General features: G+C 43.2%; 1 protein-coding gene across 49 annotated transcripts in view; it reads left to right on the top strand.

Annotated features, from left to right (window-relative positions):
• The window catches only part of PBRM1 (polybromo 1), a 134873-nt gene that overhangs the window by 77124 nt on the left and 33656 nt on the right, over positions 1 to 24093 (top strand). For 40 of the 49 annotated variants that reach the window (XM_008260786.4, XM_002713243.5, XM_051851573.2 and 37 more), the window contains 5 exons: positions 5162 to 5804; positions 13197 to 13408; positions 19284 to 19469; positions 22352 to 22509; positions 23640 to 23903. In XM_008260786.4, the coding sequence (XP_008259008.1) occupies positions 5162 to 5804; positions 13197 to 13408; positions 19284 to 19469; positions 22352 to 22509; positions 23640 to 23903 (1463 nt within the window). The remainder of the gene's footprint in view (positions 1 to 5161; positions 5805 to 13196; positions 13409 to 19283; positions 19470 to 22351; positions 22510 to 23639; positions 23904 to 24093) is intronic. The other 9 variants (XM_051851571.2, XM_051851574.2, XM_051851544.2 and 6 more) reach the window with 1 other exon arrangement.

The following is a 24093-nucleotide window of genomic DNA, read 5'->3' on the forward strand; positions in this document are numbered from 1 at the left end:
AAAGGTCTTCCATCCACTGGTTCACTCCCCAGAGCAACGGCCAGAGCACTTGGGCCATCTTTTGGTGCTTTCCCAGGCCATAGCAAAAAGCCAGATTGGAAGAGGAACAGCCAGGACTTGAACTGGCACCCATGTGTCTGGCTTCACAGGCAGAGGCTTAGTCCACAATGGCACAGTCTGGCCCTGGATATAATGCTTTTTAAAACTAGAATTAATTCTGTAAGTTGAGTAAGGAGACTAGTTAGCAACAGACAGTTTAACAGATATTTATATATGTAAATAAATGTACACATACGTCTTTTAAAGTTCAGGGCAAGGTGACTTTAATGCAGAATGTTAATTTCCTTTTATTTCTCTCTTTTTTTAGTGAAAAATTTCAAAAATAATACCTGGGTCCAGCGCTGTGGCATAGTAGGCTGAGCCTCCACCTGTGGCGCCAGCATCCCAGATGGGCACTGGTTTGTTGCCCAGCTACTCCTTTTCCCATCCAGCTGTCTGCTTGTGGTCTGGGAAAACAGTGGAGGATGGGGCCCACTACTTGGGCCACTGTACCTACATGGGAGACCCAAAGAAAGCTCCTGGCTCCTGCCTTCATATTTGCCCTGCTCTGGCTTTTGGCTATTTGGGGAGTAAACCAGTGCAGGGAAGACCTTTCTCTGTCTCTCCTGCTTTTTGTCTGTAACTCTGCTTCTCAAATAAATAAATAAATAAGTAATATTTTTTTAAAAGTACAATGAACCCCTGTAGTTGCCTTTTCAACATTTATCAAGATCATGCAATACTTATTTTCTGTATCCCCTTTTCTCCTTTCTTTTCTAAATTATTTTAAAAGTAGATCCAATTATGTCATTTTCTTTCTACATCATTTGGTTTGACATTTTCTTAAATAAACATGAAGTCATTACTGTACCTAATGAGATTAGCAGTTCCTCGGTTTTCATGTATTACCTCACAAATTTTCAAGTTTTGCTGGTTATCTCACATGTATTTTTTTTAAGATTTATTTATGGGGTTCAGTGCTAGAAATAAATAATTTATTCATTTATTTCAAAGGCAGAGTTGAAGAGCAAGAGATCTTCCATCCGCTAGTTCACTCCTCGAGTGGCTGCAATGGCCAGATCTGAGCCAGGCTGAAGTCAGGAGTCAGGAGCTGCTTCTTGGTCTCCCAAATAGGTCCAGGGGTCCAGGGATTTGGACCATCTTCCAATGCTCTCCCAGGTGCATTAGCAGGTAGCTGAATCGGAAGTGAAGCAGCCAGGACTCCCAGCTGGTGCTGATATGGAATGTTGGGGTCCCAGGCAGTGGCTTAACCCGCTATGCCACAATGCTGGCCCCCTCACATGTGTTTTTATGGTTGATTTCTTCAAATCAGGACCTAAATAAGTTCAATATATTACATTTGATTATTGTGTCTTTAAACTTATACTCTACAGCAATCTTCTCCCTTCTCTTTCCTCTTGTTACCAACTCATTATAGAAAGCAGGTCACTCTGGTCCTAATGTACTAAAAGTTCTGGATTAGTCGTTTTTACTACATTGTGGGATCAGTTAACTGTTTGCTTTACCTCCCTCCTTTCTTTATTTATCTCTCTCTCTCTCTCTCTCTCTTTCTTCTCTTTTCCTTTTTTTTTTTTTTTTTTAAAGTTATTGGTTTATTTATTTGAGGGAGAGACAGAGAGAAAGGTCTTCATCCACTGGTTCATTCCCCAAATGGCTGCTACAGCTGGAACAGGGTGGATCTAGAGCCAGGAGCCAAGAGACTCCTCCATGTCTCCCCCATGGTTGCAGGAGCCCAAGCACTTGGGCCATCCTCCACTGCCTTCCCAGGCCATAGCCTAGAGCTGGATCAGAAGAGGAGTAGCCAGGACACAAACTGGCACCCACATGGGATACCAGTGCCACAGGCAGAGGCCCAGCATGTTATGCCACAGCACAGGGCCCTATCCCACTTGTTTCTTTTAAATGGAAATTAACTTGAAATGCTTCATTAGATTCAGTTTCAGCTTGCCGGGGATCTACCTCATAAGAAATTTTCTTACTTATTTTGAAACACATCTTGGAATGATGTCTGATTAAGATAGAATGCAAATAAGGTCCATACAATGCATTTAGTTGAAACTTAGTCTGTGAACACTCCTCCAGCTCTCACTTCCCCCAACCCCCACAGTTTACCTGTTGAAGACACTGAGTTTGTACTTTGCTTTCCCACACTCTGGGTTTTGCTAATTGTGCCTCTTTGTTATAGTTTAACATGTTCTTCTGTCCTTAATATTTCCTATAAATTGCAAGTTGAGACCAGAGGTTTGATTTCCCACGTCCCTTCCTTTTTGTTCAAAAACCAGCTTCACGGGGCCGGTGCCCTGGTGCACTTGGTTCATCCTCCGCCTGCAGCACCAGCATCCCATATGGGAGCTGGGTTCTAGTCCCAGTTGCTCCTCTTCCAGTCCAGCTCTCTGCTGTGGCCCAGGAGAGCAGTGGAGAATGGCCCAAGTGCCTGGGCCCTGCACCCGCATGGGAGACCAGGAGGAAGCACCTGGCTCCTGGCTTCGGATCAGCGCAGCGCTGGCCGTAGCAGCCATTTGGGGGGTGAACCAACGGAAGTATGACCTTTCTGTCTGTCTCTCTCACTGTCTAACTCTATCTGTCAAATTAAAAAAAAAAAAAAAAAAAAAAAAAACAGCTTCACAGGAAACCCGTGCTCTTCCAGCAGGTGGTACATGATCATCTGTTGTGAACAAGTACTGATGCTTCTATTTCATTCACTCCTTGTAGGGGCATGAAATGGTGATGATTCAATTTTATCACTCCATGCTTCTGTATTAGATGAATTATTTCTTTTTTCTTTCTCAAGATGTATTTATTTATTTGAAATACAGAGTTGCAGAGAGAGAGAGAGATCTTCCATCCACTGGTTCACTCCCCAGATGGCTGCAATGGCTGGAGCTGTGCCAATCCAAAGCCAGGAGCCAAGAGCTTCTTCTGGGTCTCCCACGTGGGTGCAGGGACCCAAGGACTTGGGCCATCTTCCATTGCTTTCCCAGGCCACAGCAGAGAGCTAGATTGGAAGTGGAGCAGGGGGCCTCGAACCTCTACCTATATGGGATGCTGGCACTGCAGGTGGCAGCTTTACCCACTACACCACAGCGCTGGTCCCATGGATTATTTCTATATAAAGAATTTTTTTCCTTGTTATTTGGTTAAGCAGTGGTACAGTTTTTTGTTTGTCTTGTTTTGGAAGAATAAAAGCCTGATTTTTTTCTCTTTTTTTTAACCAGTTTTTATGATAGTATATCGGTTTACTAATACCCTCTTTTTTTTTTTTTTTTTTTTTTTTTTTTGCCAGGCAGAGTTAGACTGTGAGAGAGAGAGACAGACAGAGAGAGAGTTATAGACAGTGAGAGAAAGGTCTTCCTTATGTTGGTTCACTCCCCTAATGGCTGCTACAGCCAACACTGTGCCAATCTGAAGCCAGGAGCCGGGTACTTCCTCCCAGTCTCCCATGCAGGTACAAGGACCCAAGCACTTGGGCCATCCTCCGCTGCCCTCCCAGGCCACAGCAGAGAGCTAGACTGGAAGAGGAGCAACTGGGACTGATACCCAGTGCCCCTACTGGAACTAGAACCTGGGGTGCCGGTGCCGCAGGCAGAGGATTAGCCAAGTGAGCCACGGCACTGGCCCCCTCCAATTTGTTTTTAAAGATTTATTTTATTTTATTTGCAAGTCAGAGTTACACAGAGAGAGAAGAGGCAGAAAGAGAGAGAGAGAGGGGTCTTCCATCTGCTGGTTCACTCACCAGTTGGCCGCAACAGTCAGAGCTGCGCTGATCCGGAGCTTCTTTCAGTTTCTCCCACGTGGTCGCAGGGTCCCAAGGACTTAGGCCATCTTCTACTGCTTTCCCAGGCCATACCAGAGAGCTGGATAGGAAGTGGAGCAGCCGGGCCTCAAACCAGCCCCCATATGGGTTGCCAACGCTTCAGGCCAGGGTGTTAACCACACTGCACCACATTGCCGGCCCATCCTCCAATATTTAACTACGTTTTTGTTGGTCCTTTTTTTTTTTTTAACAGGCAGAGTGGACAGTGAGAGAGACAGACAGACAGAAAGGTCTTCCTTTACCGTTGGTTCACCCTCCAATGGCGCTGTGGCCGGCGCACTGGGCTGATCCTAAGGCAGGAGCCAGGTGCTTCTCCTGGTCTCCCATGCGGGTGCAGGGCCCAAGCACTTGGACCATCCTCCACTGCACTCCCGGGCCACAGCAGAGAGCTGGCCGGGAAGAGGGGCAACCGGGACAGAATCTGGCGCCCCGACCGGGACTAGAACCCGGTGTGCCGGCGCCACAAGGCAGAGGATTAGCCTATTGAGCTGTGGCGCCAGCCAGTTTGTTTTACATGTATATGTATCATTATTAACAGCTAGCTTTATTGCTGACTTCAATCCATTTTAGTTATTCTCCTTATTGATGCTTATGTTGTCTCAGGCTGGCTCCTGTATTCTTTTAATGTGACCATCGTAAAAAATAGTTGATAGATTTTTTACAATGTGTTGTTTCAAGATACACCAGACTTGGAGTCAGCCATTTGTGAAGGAGTCCTAAACTTTGTATGTTTCTGTTAAAAGGCCAGGATTGTTTGAAATTAACGTTTTAAAACTGTGGTCCTGAGATATACTTCTACTAAGCTGGTCATTATTTCTATGACTTTCAATGGACAGACCTAAAAAATTGAGCATGTCTATGTATATGTGTTTATATTTAAAGATAAAATGCATCGTGGCTCAGTTGATACATTCAATTGCGATTCCAGGCTATGGAGCTTTTATCCATGTTCTTGGTTTTAACATCTGTGTCTCTCCTTCTCCCACAATGAAATCTCAGTTCTGTGGGGTTTCAGAGATGATGGAATAAGTATGCCACGTATCTACTGACTTGCTGTATCCCACATTATTCACAGCTAGCTGAGCGTGACAGTACAAACTGTCCGTTCAAAAATTTGATTTCTGAAAACAGTTAAATAATCTTTTGTAATGTATTTCACTGAAGATATGTTACTGTGTTTTGCAAATCACTTGTTCCTTTCTTATGGTTATGCTACCAATTGTATACAAATTTATATTCATTTATTTCATTTAATCCATTTAACATAAAATTTCTTTCTTTCTTTAGGTAGGAAGAGTGGCATATCTCCTAAAAAATCAAAATATATGACTCCAATGCAGCAGAAGCTAAATGAAGTTTATGAAGCTGTAAAGAACTATACTGATAAGAGAGGTCGGCGCCTCAGTGCCATATTTCTGAGACTTCCCTCCAGATCTGAGCTGCCTGACTACTATCTGACAATTAAAAAGCCCATGGACATGGAAAAAATTCGAAGTCACATGATGGCCAACAAGTACCAAGATATCGACTCTATGGTTGAAGACTTTGTCATGATGTTTAACAACGCCTGTACATACAATGAGCCCGAGTCTTTGATCTACAAAGATGCCCTTGTCTTACACAAAGTCTTGCTGGAGACTCGGAGAGACCTCGAGGGAGATGAGGACTCTCACGTCCCAAATGTGACTTTGCTGATTCAAGAGCTTATCCACAATCTTTTCGTGTCAGTCATGAGCCATCAGGACGATGAGGGAAGATGCTATAGTGATTCCCTAGCAGAAATTCCTGCAGTAGATCCCAGCTTTCCTAACAAACCTCCTCTTACTTTTGACATTATTAGGAAAAATGTTGAAAATAATCGCTATCGGCGGCTCGATTTATTTCAAGAGCATATGTTTGAAGTATTGGAAAGGGCAAGAAGGATGAATCGGTATGTTTTTAAAGCCATTTCTTTTTGAGGATGTGATGTTTAGTGCCAGGCAGTTGAGTGGAAATTGCTTTGATTCAGCTTATGTGTGTGATTATAGTTGTTACCATATTATTCTGACTTAATTAGGCTGAACTTCAAGAGTGAGATATTCCATGGAGAAGAGAGGGCACACTTCTTTCTGTTTTTTGTTTTTTTTTTTTTTTGTTTTTAAGATTTATTTATTTATTTCAAAGTCAGACTTTTGGAGAGAGAGAGAGTTACACAGAGAGGCAGAGAGAGAGAGGGCTTCCATCCACTGGTTCTCTCCCCAGTTGGCTGCAATGACCAGAGCTGCACCAATCCAAAGCCAGGAGCTGCTTCCGAATCTCCCACATGGGTGCAGGGGACCAAGCAATTGGGCCATCTTCTACTGCTTTCCCAGGCCATAGCAGAGAGCTACATTGGAAGTGGAGCAGCCGTGACTCGAACCAGTGCCCATATGGGATGCTAGCACTGCAGGTGGTGGACTCACCCGCTATACCCCAGCACCAGCCTTGAGGGCACGCTTCTTTTTTTTTTTTTTTTTTTTTTTTGGAAAAAGTTACAATGAGGCAGAGAGAGAGAGGTCTTTCATCCTCTGATCCACTCCCCAGATGGCCACAGTGGCCAGAGCTGTGCTGATCCAAAGCCAGGAGCTTCTTCTAGGTCTCCCACGTGGGTGCCCGGGCCCAAGGACTTGGGCCATCTTTTACTGCTTTCCCAAACCATAACAGAGAGCTGGATCGGAAGAGGAGCAGCCGGGACTTGAACTGGCGTCCATATGGGGTGTCGGCGCTTCAGGCCAGGGCTTTAACCCACTGCACCACAATGCTGGTCCCAACACTTTGTAATCATACAAGTTAGGGCCCATGGGAAGGAGGAAAACAAGTGAAAATCTCTTTTGTAAAGTGTAAACTTAAAATACAGCCCTTTTATAGGACTTTTTTTAAGGATAAATACTCATAATTTAAAATTAGAATTTGAAATAGTGACAGAGCCAGCGCCATGGCTCACTTGGCTAATCCTCCGCCTGCGGCGCTGGCACACCGGGTTCTAGTCCCAGTTGGGGCGCCGGTTCTGTCCAAGTTGCTCCTCTTCCAGTGCAGCTCTCTGCTGTGGCCCAGGAGTGCAGTGGAGGATGGCCCAAGTGCTTGGGCCCTGCACATGCATGGGAGACCAGGAGGAAGCACCTGGCTCCTGGCTTTAGATCGGCACAGCGCGCCGGCCATAGCGGCCACTTGGGGGGGGGGGGGTGTGAACCAACTGAAAAAGGAAGACCTTTCTCTCTGTCTGTCTCTCTCTCACAGTCTAACTCTGCCTGTCAAAAAGAAAAAAGAAATAGTAACAGGACTTTTATGGTTGGACATCAATCCAAGAATTTTTTTTTTTTTTTTTTTTTTTTTTTTTTTGACAGGCAGAGTTAGACAGTGAGAGAGAGAGAGAGACAGAGAGAAAGTTCTTCCTTCCGTTGGTTTACCCCCCAAATGGCCTCTGCAGCTGGTGCACTGCGCCGATCTAAAGCAAGGAGCCAAGTGCTTCCTTCTGGTCTCCCAAGCAGGTACAGGGCCCAAGCACCTGGGCCATCCTCCACTGCCTTCCCAGGCTACAGCAGAGAGCTGGACTGGAAGAGGAGCAACCGGGACTAGAACCCGAGGTGCCGGCGCAGCAGGCGGAGGATTAGCCTAGTGAGCCGTGGCACTGGCCCAAGAATTCTTTGAATAAATAGCCATAAGTTATTGATGTGAAGTTAGACTGATAATTTTTTTAAAGATTTATTTATTTATTTGAAAGGCAGAGTTATAGGCAGAGACAGAGGAATATCTTTTTTTTTTTTTTTTTTTTTAGCTGATTTACTTACTTGAGAGGTGGAGTTAAAGACAGAGAAAGGGAGAGACAGAAAAGTCTTCCATCTGCTGGTTCACTCCCCAACTGGCCACAACAGCCAGAGCTAGGCCGACCCAAAGCCAAAAGCCAGGAACTTCTTCCAGATCTCCCACACGGGTGTAGGGGTCCAAGCACTTAAGCCATCTTCTGCTGCTTTCCCAGGCCCTAGTGGAGAACTGGATCAGAAGAGGAGCAGCTGGGACTTGAACCAGCACCCATATGGGATGCCAGCACTGCAGGTGGTGGCTTTAACTGCTATGCCACAGTGCTGGCCCCTGATGATAAATTTTTAAATCACCATTTCAAGTACCTATATAAGGGCATCCGATTTACTTATTATTTTTTATTTATCTGAAAGGCAGAGTTGTAGAGAAAGGGAGAGACAGAGAGTTTCCATCTGCTTTTTCATTCCCCAAATGGCTGCAACAGCCAGAGATGGACCATGCTGAAGCCAGGAACCTGAAATACCATCCGTGTTTCCCACATGGTTGGTGGGGACCCAAGTATTTCGGCTGTCTTCTGCTGCCTCTCCAAGCAATTTAACTGAGAGCTTGATGAGAAGTGGAGCACCCAGACTCTAACTAGCACTCTTGTGGGATGCCATTGTTGCAGGAAGCAGCTTAACCTGCTGTGCCACAATGCCAACCCCAGGACTTCTTTTTCTTTCTTTCTGTTCTTATTTCTTACTTTTAGAGCCTGTGGCAGATAGTAAATGTTCTAAAAGAAGCAATCAAGTTTCATTTTACCTCAAATTTCAGTTTTCTTCTAATTTTGGTATTTTTTGCCATATATTAATAGTGTACTCAACTGATAAACTCAATTCAGCAATAACATTGTATCTTCTGGGGCCAGTGCTGTGGCACAGGAGGTTAATCCCCCTCCTGCAGTGCTAGCATCCCATATGGGCGCCGGTTCTAGTCCTGGTTGCTCCTCTTCCAGTCCAGCTCTCTGCTGTGGCCTGGGAAAGCAATAGAAGATGGCCCAAGTGCTTGGGCCCCTGCTCCCACATGGGAGACCTGCACCTGGCTCCTGGCTTCGGATCAGCGCAGCTCTGGCCGTTGAGGCCATTTGAGGAGTGAACCAATGGAAGGAAGACCTTTCTCTCTGTCTCTCCCTCTCACTGTCTGTAACTCTACCTCTCAAATAAATAAATAAAAATCTTTAAAAAAAAAAAAAAAGTGTATCTTCCTGTCCTTATAAGGGCACTTGGAAGATTATAAAAGTTAAAGATAAAAACCCTGCCTTCCTGCAGCCAACAGTCTCTCATGCTAACAGCTAGACTTTTAAGCAGTAAAATTCCACTTGAGGAATCTGTGAAGCCAACATTTGCCCTGTATCTTGAAAAAAAAAAATAATGTTTGCTATTGCTGTTCTTTGTAAAATGTCAAGCTTAGCACTTCATGTGGATCAGGAGTAGGGAACATCCGGTCCTGCCAGAGCAACTGCAGGCAGCATTTGAAACTGAATAAATGTATAGCGCGCTAATTCTTAAGTTGACAGTTTTATATGGCCTAAGATTGATGTTACAAATATCCAGATGGCCCTTAGTGGAAAAATAGGATTCCCACCCCTGTTACAGATAATAGCTAACTCTTAAAAACAGTCAGCCTAGGTAAGTGACCATCTTTTCAGTTTACAAGGGAAGAATTGGAGGCATAGGCAGAGAAGTTGCCCAAAGTCACATAACTCCTAAGTGGTGTGCCTTGTCTCATACCCCACTACAGAGAGCTGTTGCTGAGCCAGTTACCGGGATGCCTGTCAGGGGAGCACTGCCATAGAAAATAAGCCTTGAGCTCTGTGATAGATGGCACAGGTCCTATACTTAGGGAAGAATTCCCCCAACATAAGAGCATGTCCCAATGTGATATTTAGTAGATAATGGCATGAGGAACTCTATGGGTTATTCTAAAAAGATTTGCGACATCAGGGAAGAGTCTGAGAATGAGAAGTCTTCAAATAAGATGAGAGGTATGAGGCGAGGCTTGGGGCTCATAAATTAATATGGTAGGTTCAAGAAACAGTAGTAGAGTTGAGGTCAGACCGGAAAGACCTTTGAGTTTAACATTTAAGAAATGGTCTGTATTTGACACTAGGAATAGAAATAAAGAGCAAAATAGAAAGCAAATCTTGCTGTCAAAATTTGGAAGAATTATTAATTTATCAACAAATTTTTGTTGCATGACTATCAGTTGATGAGCATATTCTAGATGCATAGGATACAGCAACGGGCAAAACAGACAAACCCAGCTTTCCTGGAGCTTTTGATTTGTTTTATTTCTTTGAAAGTCAGGGAGGTAGAGACAGAGAGGTCTTTAATTTATTGATTGACTCCCCAAGTGGCTGCAGTGGCCAGGGCTGGGCCAGGCTTAAGCCAGGAGCCAGGAGCTGCTTCTGGGTCACCCATGTGGATACAGGGGCCAAGGACTTGGGCCATCTTCTGCTTTCCCAGGCACATTAGCAGGGAGCTAGATGGGAAGTGGAACAGCCCGGACTGTACGGACTCCCTTATGGGATGCCAGCATTGCAGGTGTCAACTTTCCCTGCTGAGCCACAGCACTGATCCCTAACATTGATTCTTATAAAGTACACTATCTTTATTCACAAAGGAGGACTGGCTTCTTTCCATAGCAGATGGAAAATTTCTCACTCCCTCTGTCTGTATCTCCTCTCTGTTTGTCACTCTACCTTTCAGATAAATAAATAAATCTTTGGAAAAAAAAAAAAAAACAACAACAAAGAATCAACATGTTAAAAAGAAAAAAATAATTGATTTTACTGTATCAGTTTAGTGAATGATAATCAGTCCTGTGAATATTATATTACCGGTAATGAAGATAGGAGTCTGAGAAATAGTAACTTCATGAATTTAGTGATGTCCACATGCAGCAATTTCCATGTTGATCTTGTAAGAGTGTTCATGCTTCATCACCATGTACCCCTGTCCACCAGTGCTATCCAGCATCAGCTAGGCCTTCGTGCTCTGCAATAGACAGGAACCAAACAGTGAGACAAAACAGAGATGTTATCTCAGGTAACAGTGATTTGTCCATCACCAATATTCATTAACAGCACAGTACTGCAGGCCAGGTAACCACTGGCTTACTTACTAATCCGATAGTATCCCGGGATTAGGTGTTCTGGCTCCCTTGCAGTTAAGGAGTTACAGAAATACAGGGACAATGGTACCAGCATTGTGGCATAGCAGGTTAACCACCTGCTGCACACCAGTATCACATAAAAGCACTGGTTTGAGTTCCAGCTGCTCCACTTCCAACTGAGCTCCCTGCTAATGTGCCTGTCAAGGCTGCAGAAGATGGCTCGGGTACTTGGGCCCTCGCTGCCTACATGGGAGACCCGAATGGAGTTCTTGGCTCCTAAACCAGCCCCAGCCATTGCAGTCATTTGGGGAGTGAACCAGCGGATGGAAGATCTCTCTCTCTGTCTCCCTTCCTCTCTCCCTCCATAACTCTGCCTTTAAATCTTAAATAAATAGAAAAGATAAGGACAAGGACAGCATCAAGAGTATCCTGTTACAATGGTTACTTCCTTTTGCTGAGTGTCTGCCATATATAAAACAATGACCTACCAACTGAAGGGAATTAGAGTTAGTTCTCTTTCCATCTGGTGTTTTTGTTCTTGCATATTCAGTGAGCAGCTAGTCATTTAGATTGATAAATGATTCATAGTATTTAGAATAATATTGAATAGGGGCCAGTGCTGTGGCGCAGCGGGTTAATGCCCTGCCCTGAAGTGCCGGCATCCCATATGGGCGCCGGTTTGAGACCTGCCTGCTTTACTTCGATCCAGCTCTCTGCTGTGGCCTGGGAAAGCAGTGGAGGATGGCCCAAGTCCTTGGGCCCCTGCATCCATGTGGGAGACCCGGAGGAGGCTCCTGGCTCCTGGCTTCGGATCGGTGCAGCTCCGGCCGTTACAGCCAACTGGGGAGTGAACCAGTGGATGGAAGACCTCTCTCTCTCTCTCTCTCTCTCTCTCCCCCCTCTCTCCCCTCTCTCCCCCCTCTCCACCCTCTCCACTCTCTCCCCCCTCTCTCCCCTCTCTCCCCTCTCTCCCCCCTCTCCCCCCTCTCCCCCCTCTCCCCTCTCTTCCCTCTCTCCCCTCTCTCCCCTCTCTCCCCTCTCTCCCCTCTCTTTGTTTAACTCTGACTTTCAGATAAGTAAATAAATCTTTAAAAAAAAAAAAACAAAGAATAATATTGAATAAAACAAAAGGAGTACATCAGTTGTGTTAGTGCCTTTTGTACAAACTTTCATTTCTAAGCAGTGTGACATGTTGGAATTCTGAATTTGACCTTTTAGTATAACATGGATTTACCAAAACTATTTTCACTTAAAATTGTAAGCTATTATAAAATGAGTTTTAATTTCAAGAGAATAGGCTTCAGACATATCTGTTCAGAAACCAAGCATCAAAATAGTGTCTTCAAGAGTTTCTTCTCTAATTTTGTTTTTAGTGCTTTCCTGTAAGTATTACCATATCTGCAACCACAGAAGATGTTTAAAACTTTTCCAGAAATACTTAGCTTATTGGCAGTGTTCTGAAATTTTTTGCTAGTTTACATTTGCTGATGGGGAGAAGCATTCTAGAAAGTTTGCTGAAGTTGGATGTGCCAGTGAGATGTGTCAGGTGGCTGGCTGGGTTTGCTTCGCCTGTCACATTGTCTAAAGAGGAATGTTTCATAGCTGTTCATAAGGTATTTGTGGTTAGCTTTCTGAATAATTTTTTAGGCACTAGTATTCTTAGTTAATAGGATTACATTTAAGCTTTCCTCAGTCCAGAGTAGATTAGAGATAAAAATGTCTTCCAATCTAAATTTTAAAATTTATTTTGCCCAGTCTCCTAATTTTATAAATGTCCTGAATGTGACACAGTTTTTCTCCCCTCTTTCAGTATGTTGCCTCTGACAGTTTCCCAGAATTACCATTATTTGTGGAAAACCAAAATGAACTAGAACTCCGAGGCCTGTAACTATTATAGGTTGATTGGTGGTTTAGATTCATCTATTCAGTCTTACCAGGCTAGGCAACCATGATGTTGACCAAAAAGAAGAGTGTGGATGTAGCTTAAATCTTACATAATGCATTATTCCACAATTAAGAGAAATAAAAATTAACCAAAGACAAGATACAAGTAAGGTTTGATCAGGATCTGGAACTTTGGTACTGCCCTTGATTCTGGCAGCCACCTTCTTTTGTTAGAATTAGTTGATGCGTGTGCCATGTATTTCTCAGGGAAAATACTTTCCTCCTACAAGAACTGTACAAGGATGAGCCTTGAGGAAAAGGAAACTAGTGGGCACGGGGCTCCCTGTGATAAAAATGACATCTTAAATTCTGTCCTGACCTCACCAAGATACACTTCTTAGAACTATGCAAATATTAAGAAGTATCTGACAGAATTGATCATATAACTGGTGTATTTAATTAAAAGAAACAGTTTGCGTGTCAATAGATACTCTTTATGCTGTTATAGGACAGATTCTGAAATATATGAGGATGCCGTAGAACTTCAGCAGTTTTTTATTAAAATTCGTGATGAGCTCTGCAAAAATGGAGAGATCCTGCTTTCACCAGCACTCAGCTATACCACAAAACATTTACATAATGATGTAGAGAAAGAAAAAAAGGAAAAATTACCAAAAGAAATGGAAGAAGATAAACTAAAGAGAGAAGAAGAAAAAAGAGGTTGGTTCCCTTTCTTTTTATTAAATATGAAGCAGTATTATGCTCTGTTCTAGTTAATCTCACAGTTAGTTGAGAAAAAAATCCTGTTAGAATGAGAATTTAGGGGTCGGCGCCGCGGCTCACTAGGCTAATCCTCCGCCTTGCGGCGCCGGCACACCGGGTTCTAGTCCCGGTCGGGGCACCGGATTCTGTCCCGGTTGCCCCTCTTCCAGGCCAGCCCTCTGCTGTGGCCAGGGAGTGCAGTGGAGGATGGCCCAGGTGCTTGGGCCCTGCACCCCATGGGAGACCAGGAAAAGCACCTGGCTCCTGGCTCCTGCCATCGGATCAGCGCGGTGCGGCGGCCATTGGAGGGTGAACCAACGGCAAAAGGAAGACCTTTCTCTCTGTCTCTCTCTCTCACTGTCCACTCTGCCTGTCAAAAAAAAAAAAAAAAAAAAAAAAAAGAATGAGAATTTAGGGTGTTGACTATTTCACAACATGATGAAATTAAAATATTTTTATCTTTATCAATTTGGTCATCTGATTAAAGAAGATTGAAAGTTACTGGTGACACAGTATCCTAGTGTTTCAGGAACAGTCAGTTAATTTACGAGTTTCTGCCATATCATCCAATCTCAAGGCTTTATTCTTACATACTCTGGGCTAGACAGAGTTGAATCACATATTTTGGTTCAGCACATACATAGGAAAAAAGTTTGATTTCAGTCATAACTATCTCAATATATTGCTTTCAGTCACTTGATTGAGTTTAGAAATAAATCTATGGTTTTTTAAAATTGATTTATTTATTTGAGAGAGTTATGGACAGAGAGAGAGAGAGAGAAAGGTCTTCCTTCCTTTGGTTCACTCCCCAAGTGGCCACAAAAGCCAGAGTTAGGCCAATCCTGAGCCAGGAGCCAGATGCTCCTGGTTCCGGATCAGCTGAACTTTAGCTCTTGCAGCCATCTGGGGAGTGAATCAGTGGATGGAAGACCTCTCTGTCTCTCTCTGTAACTCTGTCTTTCAAATAAATAAAATGAATTTTTAAAAGAAAGTGGGATATTAATAAAAAAAAAAGTCTTCCATCCACAATTTTGCTCCCCAAATGGCTGCAACGACTGCAGGTAGGCTGATCTGGAGCCAGGAGCCAGGAGCTTCTTCCAGGTTTCCCACATGGGGGTAGGGGCCCAAGCACTTGGGCCATCCTCCACTGCTTTCCCAAGCCATTAGCAGAGAGCTGGATCGGAAGTGGGACAGCCAGGATATGAAGTGGCACCCATATGGGATGCCAGAGCCACAGTGGAGGCTTGGCCTGCTGCACCACAGCACCAGCCCCAATTGAAATGATTTATACCAAATACTGAGACCTTTTGGCCCTCCTTACTTTTGAGCTCCTGGAATGCTGGCAGCCATACTGTAGTTCAGAGGCAGAAGATTTTCTCTTGAGAAATAGATAAATCAGTGAGGAAAAACTAAAAATAATAACATCTGGGGGTCTTAGTGAAACCTGTCAGTCAACTAGTTCTGTACATGCACAGAGATCTTCCCTTTTTGTGTGTTTTTAAAGATTTTTTTTATTTATTTGAAAGTCAGAGGTAGAGAATGAAAGGCAAAGAGAGAGAAATCTGTCCGCTGGTTCACTCCCCAATTTGCCACAAAAGCCCAGAGCTGGGCCATTCTGAAGTCAGGAGCCAGGAGCCTCTTCCAGGTCTCCCACAGGGGTGCAGGGCCCCCAGGACTTGGGCCATCTTCTATTGTTTTCCTAGGCCATAACAGAGAGCTGGATCAGAAGTGCAGCAGCTGGGACTTGAACTGGTGCCCATATGGGATGCTGGCAGTGGAGACATCTGCTTTACCCACTATACCACAGCGCCGGTGTCAACACAGAGAACTTCTAATCAGCTTTTTTAACAGTTCATTCTTAAGAGCAGGTGTTTATTTAAATAAGACCCAGTATTTAAGGAAAGTTCCTAAAGTGAATGATTTTCTAAAAAAAACAGGTCCTTGGAGAGATGACAAGTTGCTGCATGCATAAACAAAAATAAGAGGCTAAAGAAAATTGAATGTTCACAGAACAAAAGAATTTCTTAGAAATAAAAATTGTTTGGCCAGCACTGTGGTATGGGTAAAGCCAGCACCTCTTGTGCCGGCATCCCTCATGGATGCTAGTTCAAGTCTTGGCTGCTCCACTTGCAGTCCACCTCCCTGCTAATAGGCCTGAGAGAGCAGTGGAGGATAGACCAGGTCACTGGGCCCCTGCACCCTTGTGGGAGGCCTGAATGATGTTGCTGGCTCCTGACTTTGTGGCCGTTTAAGAAGTGAAGCAGTAGATAGAGGATTCTTCTTTCCCTCTGTCTCTAACTCTGCCTTTCAGATAAATAAATAATTTTTTAGAAAGAAAAAAGCAAAATGACGGATTTTTTTTAATGTTCTACAATAATTTTTAAAAACTGATAATGTCACATAAAACATTGAATTTATACTTTAGGTAAATTGTTTAGCGTGTGAATTATATTTCAGTAAAGCTGTTTTAAAAATATGGTAGCAGGGAGCTGGTGTGTGGCACGGTGGTTGAAGCTTTTGTATGCTGTATCAAAGTGCTGAGATTCAAGTGGCAGCTCTGTCTTGATTTTCAGCTTCCTCCTAATACACACCCTGGGAAGCAGCAAGTGATGGCTCAAGTACTTGGATCCCTGCCACATATTTGGGAGTCCTGTACTGAGTTCTGGCTCCTGGCTTTTGCCTCTCCCTGTCCCAGTTATTGGGGCCATTTGGAGAGTGAGGTTAACCAGAGATTAAAGATCTCTGGCTGGCGCCGCGGCACACTAGGCTAATCCTCCACCTAGTGGCGCCGGCACACCGGGTTCTAGTCCCGGTCGCGGTGCCGGATTCTGTCCCTGTTGCCCCTCTTCCAGGCCAGCTCTCTGCTGTGGCCCGGGAGTGCAGTGGAGGATGGCCCAAGTGCTTGAGCCCTGCACCCCATGGGAGACCAGGAGAAGCACCTGGCTCCTGGCTTCAGATCAGCGCGGTGCGCTGGCCGCGGCGGCCATTGAAAGGTGAACCAACAGCAAAGGAAGACCTTTCTCTCTGTCTCTCTCACTGTCCACTCTGCCTGTCAAAAAAAAAAAAAAAAAAAAATCTCTATCTGCCTTTCAAATAAAAATAGATTTCTAAAATCAGTTATTTCCATTTAAAATATATATAATGGCACAATGGAAACATCTCATCATGCTTTTTAGTCAGAGAAAAATTCAGACTATAAAATGGAAGAAATCCCCCCATGAAGTGGAACAGCAACAAACAGGAAACAAAGAAAAATACAACTAAAAGATCAGGCCAGAATGCAGTTCCACTAACTGTCTTGCCACTATGTAACAAGGATTGCTTTTCCTCTACTTTCTAATAGTACCTTCCTCATTTCCTTCTGAGCTTTCAGTTGCTAAGTATTCAATGTCCATTTTTTACTAATAATCTGTGGTAATTTAAGCTTTTATATCATGCTTCTCAAATTTTTTCCAGTCTTTGATCAATACCCAATTCCAAAATCACTTCCATATTTTTTAGGTGTTTGTTATAGCAGCACTCCTGTAACAGGTACCAAAATCTCATGGTCCTGAATCTTAGCACGCAAGTCATTTAAATTAAGTATATGGATGAGACTCTGAGATATAATCCATCCTGGGACACAGTTTCTCTGGATCTATGAACCTATAAAAATGAAGAAAAAATAGTTCTTTATTATTTTAATACAGTGATGAAACATGCATAGGATAGCAGTTACAGATATTCCTTTTCAGAAAGGGAAAGGTGGAAGGAAATGTACTGGTTGCAAGCAGTTTGACATCAACTGGCTTGGGTTTCCTGGGCCTGAGAGCAATCCTCTATAGCTCAACACTGTGCCCGCTGATTGATCTCTTTTCGTGAAAGGTAGCACACTTGCAAATTCAGTCGTGTTGTCAGCCTGTTTGCTATCTAGAATTTGGAGAATGGACTGCCTTCTTTTGTTTCATACTCTTTCAATTGAGCTGTTTCTGCTGATATAAAATTCTTGAGAACTTTGAGGGTCTTCTATGTCCCGGTGATTGACTCAATTACTCAACTACTAGATAACACTTTTCAGAGGCTGATAAAATATTTTTTAAAAGTACACTGTCAGCGTTAGAGTATGGAGAACCTGGTAGCCAGACAGCGAGGGACTTAAATTGGTACAGCTTTTTGGAGATCAGTTTGGAATATGCATTTTTTAAAACTTATAAATTTTATTCCTGGCTGTTCCATTTAAGGGAAATTGTCCTAAGAAAGCAAAGAAGTAGACAAATCTTTATCCTAATAAACAAACAAGTCAAACCTGTGGTAGGGTGGGCATTTAGCCTATTAGTTTAAAATGTCCACATCTCCTTTCAGAGTGCCTTGATTTGATAGCCACCGCTAGTGCCTGACTCCTTCCTGCTGATGCAGACCCTAGAAGGCAGTGCTGGTGGCTCAGGTGGTTCGGTTCCTGCTACCCACATGGGAGACCTGAATTGCATCCTTGGCTTCCAGACTGTAGCAGGCATTTGGGAAGTGAACCAGCATATAGGAGCATGCTCTCTCTTTCAAATAAATTATTTTAAAATAAGTTTTTAAAGGGCAACGACGTTGTGGCAAAGCAAAGTAAGCTGCCACTTAGTACACCTGCATCCCATATTTGAATGCTGGCTCAAGTCCCAGGATATTCTTCTAATCCAGCTTCCTTATAACGTGATTCTGGGAGACGGCAGATGATGGCTCAAGGACTTGGATCCCTGCCCCCCATATAGAAGACGCAGCTGGAATTCTGGGCTCTTGGCTTCATTTTGGCCCAGCCCTGGTTGCTGTACACATTTGGAAATGAACCAGCAGATGGAAGATCTCTCTTTTCTGTCTCCCCTATCCCTGTGCTCTGCCTTTCAAACAAATGTTTTAAAAAAATTTTTTGGGGAGCATGCGCTGTGGGTTAGTGGGTATAGCCGCCGGCAATGCCAGCATCCCATATGGGTGCCGGTTCAAGTCTCAGCTGCTCCACTTCCCATCCAGCTCTCTGCTGTGGCCTGGGAAAGCAGTAGAAGATGGCCCAAGTCCTTGGGCCCCTGCACCCACGTGGGAGATCCGGAAGAAGTTCGTGGCTCCTGGCTTTGGATCAGTGCAGCTCCAGCCTTTGCAGCAAGTTGGGGATGAACTAGCAAATAGAAGACCTCTCTCTCTCTCTGCCTCTCTTTCTCTCTCTGTGTAACTCTTTCAAATAAATAAATCTCTAAAAAATTTTGTTTTATTTTTAAGCCTGTGGTATTTGGAAATGATAGCTTATATTGGAACCATCAAAATGTCTTATTTTGATAAAAAGAAAAATCTTGCTGAAAAACACTTCATCTCAAGGGAAATATTTCTGATATAAAGTGTATATCTAGACATATACACAGTATATCCTATAATTTGCCTATTCCATATTTCCTCTGTTCTGAGATTCTATTTGATATGTCATATACATGTAATAACCGTTAGGAGAAAAGATGCAGAAGCATTAAGATGGAGAGGAAATTTGTTAGATTTTTTTCTAGGATTATATGAATTTGTAAGTAACATATTCTTCTTTATGTTTGTATCTTCCAGAATGACTCTTGGCATATGATTATTTTTGTTCTAGATATATATTTTGTTATGTTTTTAGGATCATAGGAATTGATTAGAATTCCAAAAAGTAATTTTGGGTAGAGTCTGTTGGGAATATGAAAATCATACTGTTTTTCCTGACTCCTGCTTTAGAATGTCACAGAAGGCTTAAATATATTAGCATGTGTTGTTGGAATCCTGCATCCGATTCCAGCATCCCTTTAATGAGTATGTTTTTCTTTTTCTTCTTCTTTTTTTTTAACCTAAGAAGCTGAAAAGAGTGAGGATTCCTCGGGTGCTGCAGGCCTCTCAGGCCTACATCGCACCTACAGCCAGGACTGCAGCTTTAAGAACAGCATGTATCACGTTGGAGATTACGTCTATGTGGAACCTGCAGAAACCAACCTACAGCCACACATAGTCTGTATTGAGAGACTGTGGGAAGATTCAGCAGGTAGGTTTGTTTGAAATCAAAGTACAAATTGGTGAAATTTTATTCTTCCTTGGTCCTTAAGGAAGATTTTAACTCAGAAATCCTATGCCTTCCAATAATAGTTGTTTTGTTGTATTAGTGAATAGAAATAAGCACCTACCATATGAAAAATACAGGATTTTAGTACTGGGAGGCAGTGTCACAATTGAGTCAAAGGAAATACAACTTTTTTTTTTTTTTTTTTTACTTTAAAGAATTATAGAGAGAAAAGGAGAGAGAGAGATCTTCCTTCCACTGGTTCATTCCCCAAATGGCCACAATGCCCAGGGCTGGGCCAGGCTGAAACTCAAGCCAGGAGCTTCTTCTGGATGTCCCGCATGTGGGCAGGGGCCCTAGCACGTGGGCCATGTTCCGCTTCCTTCCCAGGCACATCAGCAGGGAGCTGGGTTGGAAGGGGAGCATCAGGAACTTGAACCAGTATCCATTTGGAATGCCAGCACTGCAGACTGCGGCTTAACCTGCTGCACCACAGTGCCAGCCCCGAAATACAACTTCTTAAAGTTTAATTGAAATTCATTCATTTAATTTATTTTTTAAAGATTTACTTATTTATTTGGGAGACAGAGAGAGGGAGAAGCAGATAGAGAGGGGTTTTCCATCCACTGGTTCACTCCCTAAATGGCCACAGTGGAGCTGGACTGATCAGAAGCCAGGAGCCAGGAACTTCCTCTGGGTCTCCTGTGTGGGTATAGGGGCCCAAGCACTTGGGCTACTTCCACTGCTTTCCCAGGCCAATGGCAGGGAGCTGTATCAGAAGGCAGGACTTGAACCAGTACCCACATGGAAAACTGGTGCTGTAGGCAGAGCCTTGACCTACCACACCATAGCACCAGCACCACATTTAATTAGTATTTTTTTAATTATTTATTTTACAGAGTTAGACAGTGAGAGGGAGAGAAAAGTCATTTTTAAAATTTTTTATTTATTTGACAGAGTTAGACAGTGAGAGAGACAGAGAGAAAGGTCTCCCTTCCATTGGTTCACCCCCCAAATGGCCGCTACAGCTGGCACACTGTGCTGATCCGAAGCCAGGAGCCAGTGCTTCCTCCTGGTCTCCCATGCGGGTACAGGGGCCCAAACACTTGGGCCATCCTCCACTGCCTTCCTGGGCCACAGCAGAGAGCGGGACTGGAAGAGGAGCATCCGGGACTAGAACCCAGCACCCGTATGGGATGCCGGCGCTGTAGGTGGAGGATTAACCAAGTGAGCCATGGTGCTGGCCCAACACATTTAATTAATATTAAGAATATACTTTGAGCAAATTCTGTTTAGGAAGGTAGAGATTGATGTTTTTCCCCTGGCAAAACCAACCAATGGAGAAGATAACGTAAAAAATTATTATAGAGAGCCAGTGCCTAAGCTTACAATTTGTTTTTGTTGGGACCAGCATTGTTGTTTAGTAGGTAGAGCCACCCCCTGTGATACAGGCATACCATATATGTGCCAGTTCAAGTACCGGCTGCTCCACTTGCAATCTAGCTCCCTGTAATGCACCTGGGAGAGCAGCAGAACCTGACCCAAGTACCTGGGCCTCCACACCCACATGGGAGACCAAAAAGAAGCTATGGCTCCTAGCTTTGGCTCAGCCCAACCCTAGCTGCTGCAGCCATTTTGGAATGAACCAGCAGATGGAAAATAACTCTCTCTCTCTCTCTCAATCTTTTCTCTTCTCTCTATAACTCTCACTTTTCAAATAAATGAATCTTGAGGCTGGTGCTGTGGCCTAGTGGTTAAAGCCATCACCTGAAGCACCAGCATCCCATTTGTGCTCTGGTTCCAGACCTGGCTGCTCCACTTTCAATCCAGCTCTCTGCTATGGCCTGGAAAAGCAGTAAAAGATGACCCAAGTGTTTGGGCCCCTGCACCCACATGGAAGACCTAGAAGAAGCTCCTGGCTTCAGATCTATCCAGCTCTGGCCATTGCAGCCAACTGGGGAGTGAACCATCAGATGGACGACTTCTCTCTGCCTCTGCCTCTCTTGCCTCTGCCTTTCAAATAAGTAAATCTTTAAAAACTAAAATAAAATAAATAAGTAAAGATAAAAGAATTTGTTTTTGAAAAGGCTTCCTAAAACAGTTGCTTTTAAGTTGAAACATGGAGAATGAGTTAAAGAAGCCAAAAAGAGGTGAAAATGTGATCCAGGCAGTCCAGTTCTTTCAACTGCCCATGATGTAAAATATTTTTTCATTCCTTCACTTGATCTAAGTAAGTCCTTCAGACCAGAGGAAAACAGGTCTCCAACTTCCTCACACTATCCATATCTTTTAATTTGAGAGGAAGAGAAAAAACATTATTAAGGCCTCATTATCCTTCATTTTTTTAATTAAGAAATTGTTCTAAAATTATATTAAGAAACTGTTCTTAAAAGCACAATTCTAGAGACCAGCATCATGGACTAGTGGGTAAAGCCCCTCCTGCAACACCAGCATTCTGGCATTCCATATGTTCTCTGATTTGTGTGTCAGCTGCTCCACTTCCAATCTAGCTCCCTGCTAATGGCCGGGGGAAAGCAGCAGATGGCCCAAGTGCTTGAGCCTCTGCCATCCATGTGGGAGACCTGGGTGAAGCGCCTGGATTCGACCTGGCTGAGCTGTGGCAATTGCAGCCATCTGGAGAATGAATCAGCAAATATAAAATCTCCTTCTCTCTCTCTCTTTCCTCCCCTCTCTCCTTCGTCTCTCTCTAACTCTTTCAGAATAAATAAATAAATCTTAAAAAAATAAAAAAGCACAATGCTGGGTTTACACCAAAGCGAAATAGCTTGATGGAATATTTACTAATTTTGTAATTATGTGTAATATGTGGTTTCTGTTAATGATGTTTCTTTTTCTCTCTCTTTGAGGTGAAAAATGGTTATATGGCTGTTGGTTTTACCGGCCAAATGAAACATTCCACCTGGCTACACGAAAATTTCTAGAAAAAGAAGTTTTTAAGAGTGACTATTACAATAAAGTTCCTGTTAGTAAAATTCTAGGCAAATGTGTGGTCATGTTTGTCAAGGTAAGAAACTCCATTAATCCCAACAGTAATACTCATTCTCTGGGAATAAAATTTAAAAGCACAAAGAGTCTTTATTTATAAACTCAAGAACTCTACCATAAACTGGTTTTAAAGTTGTCTGTATAGTTATATGAAAAGATTTGGGAAAAAGTTAACCTGAAAATGATTGTGAAAGAACACTTGCTGCTGACACTATTTAGCTGTATCCAGTTAGCTTAAAAATTTTTTATATTGCCAGTTAATTTTCTTATGATGTTTTCTAAAAGATAATCAGTAAAAGTTGTCAGTTTGATTTTTAGGTAATAAATTTATTATTATTATTATTATTATTTTTGCAGCCCATTCATCTCATTAAGAAAGACTTTGCTACTGACATTTACAAATGTAGTTATTTGTGGGGCTGGCATTGTGTCGTAGCAGGTAAAGCCGGTATCCCTTTTGGGTGATGGTTCAAGTCCTGGCTGCTGCTCCACCTTTTTTTTTTTTTTTTTGACAGGCAGAGTGGACAGTGAGAGAGACAGACAGACAGACAGGTCTTCCTTTTGCCGTTGGTTCACTCTCCAATGGCTGCCGCGGCTGGCACACTGCTCCGATGGCAGGAGCCAGGTACTTCTCCTGGTCTCCCATGGGGTGCAGGGCCCAAGCACTTGGGCCATCCTCCACTGCACTCCCGGGCCACAGCAGAGAGCTGGCCTGGAAGAGGGGCAACCGGGACAGAATCCAGCGCCTCGACCGGGACTAGAACCCGGTGTGCCAGCGCCACTAGGTGGAGGATTATCCTATTGAGCCACGGCGCCAGCTCATGTATTTGTCTTATGAGCCCTTTCTAAAGCTTTAAGGAACATTATAGCTATATGAAATATTAATGTATATTCAAAGAAAAATTGGTAAGCTAAGTGGAATTATTCATGTTATAAGTTAGACGGTATTTATTTAATGATTACATTCTGTAGCCAAGGAAATGTTTCTAGTTCTCTTGCCATCGATCAGTTATTATTAACTGCTGGAAAGTCTTTTAACAGTTTAGCTTTTGTTTGTTTTCTTGGTTGGTTGATAGGTTGGCTTTTGCTTTAGTTTACTGATTTTTCAGAAAATTTACCTAATTGATTTTATCATTATGTCCTCCCCAGGAATACTTTAAATTATGCCCAGAAAACTTTCGAGATGAGGATGTTTTTGTCTGTGAATCACGGTATTCTGCCAAAACCAAATCTTTTAAAAAAATTAAACTGTGGACCATGCCTATCAGCTCAGTTAGGTTTGTCCCTCGGGATGTGCCTCTGCCTGTGGTTCGAGTGGCCTCTGTATTTGCAAATGCAGATAAAGGGGATGATGAGAAGAACACAGACAACTCTGAGGACAGTCGAGCTGAAGACCATCTTAACTTGGAAAAGGTATGGAGGTCATGACCGCACAGAAAAGAATTATACATCTTGAAATATTTATTCCAAAAATTGGATGAATGAATACAAACCCAGAATTAGAAAAATAGCAACAATGTAAAACCTTAGCCTAAGAGAAAGGAAAGAAAAAATTAATACTTAGAAAGCAGAACAGCAGTGGTATGTATAGGAACACTGAAAA

This window comes from Oryctolagus cuniculus, chromosome 10 (assembly GCF_964237555.1).
Source record: "Oryctolagus cuniculus chromosome 10, mOryCun1.1, whole genome shotgun sequence".
NCBI lineage: Eukaryota > Metazoa > Chordata > Mammalia > Lagomorpha > Leporidae > Oryctolagus > Oryctolagus cuniculus.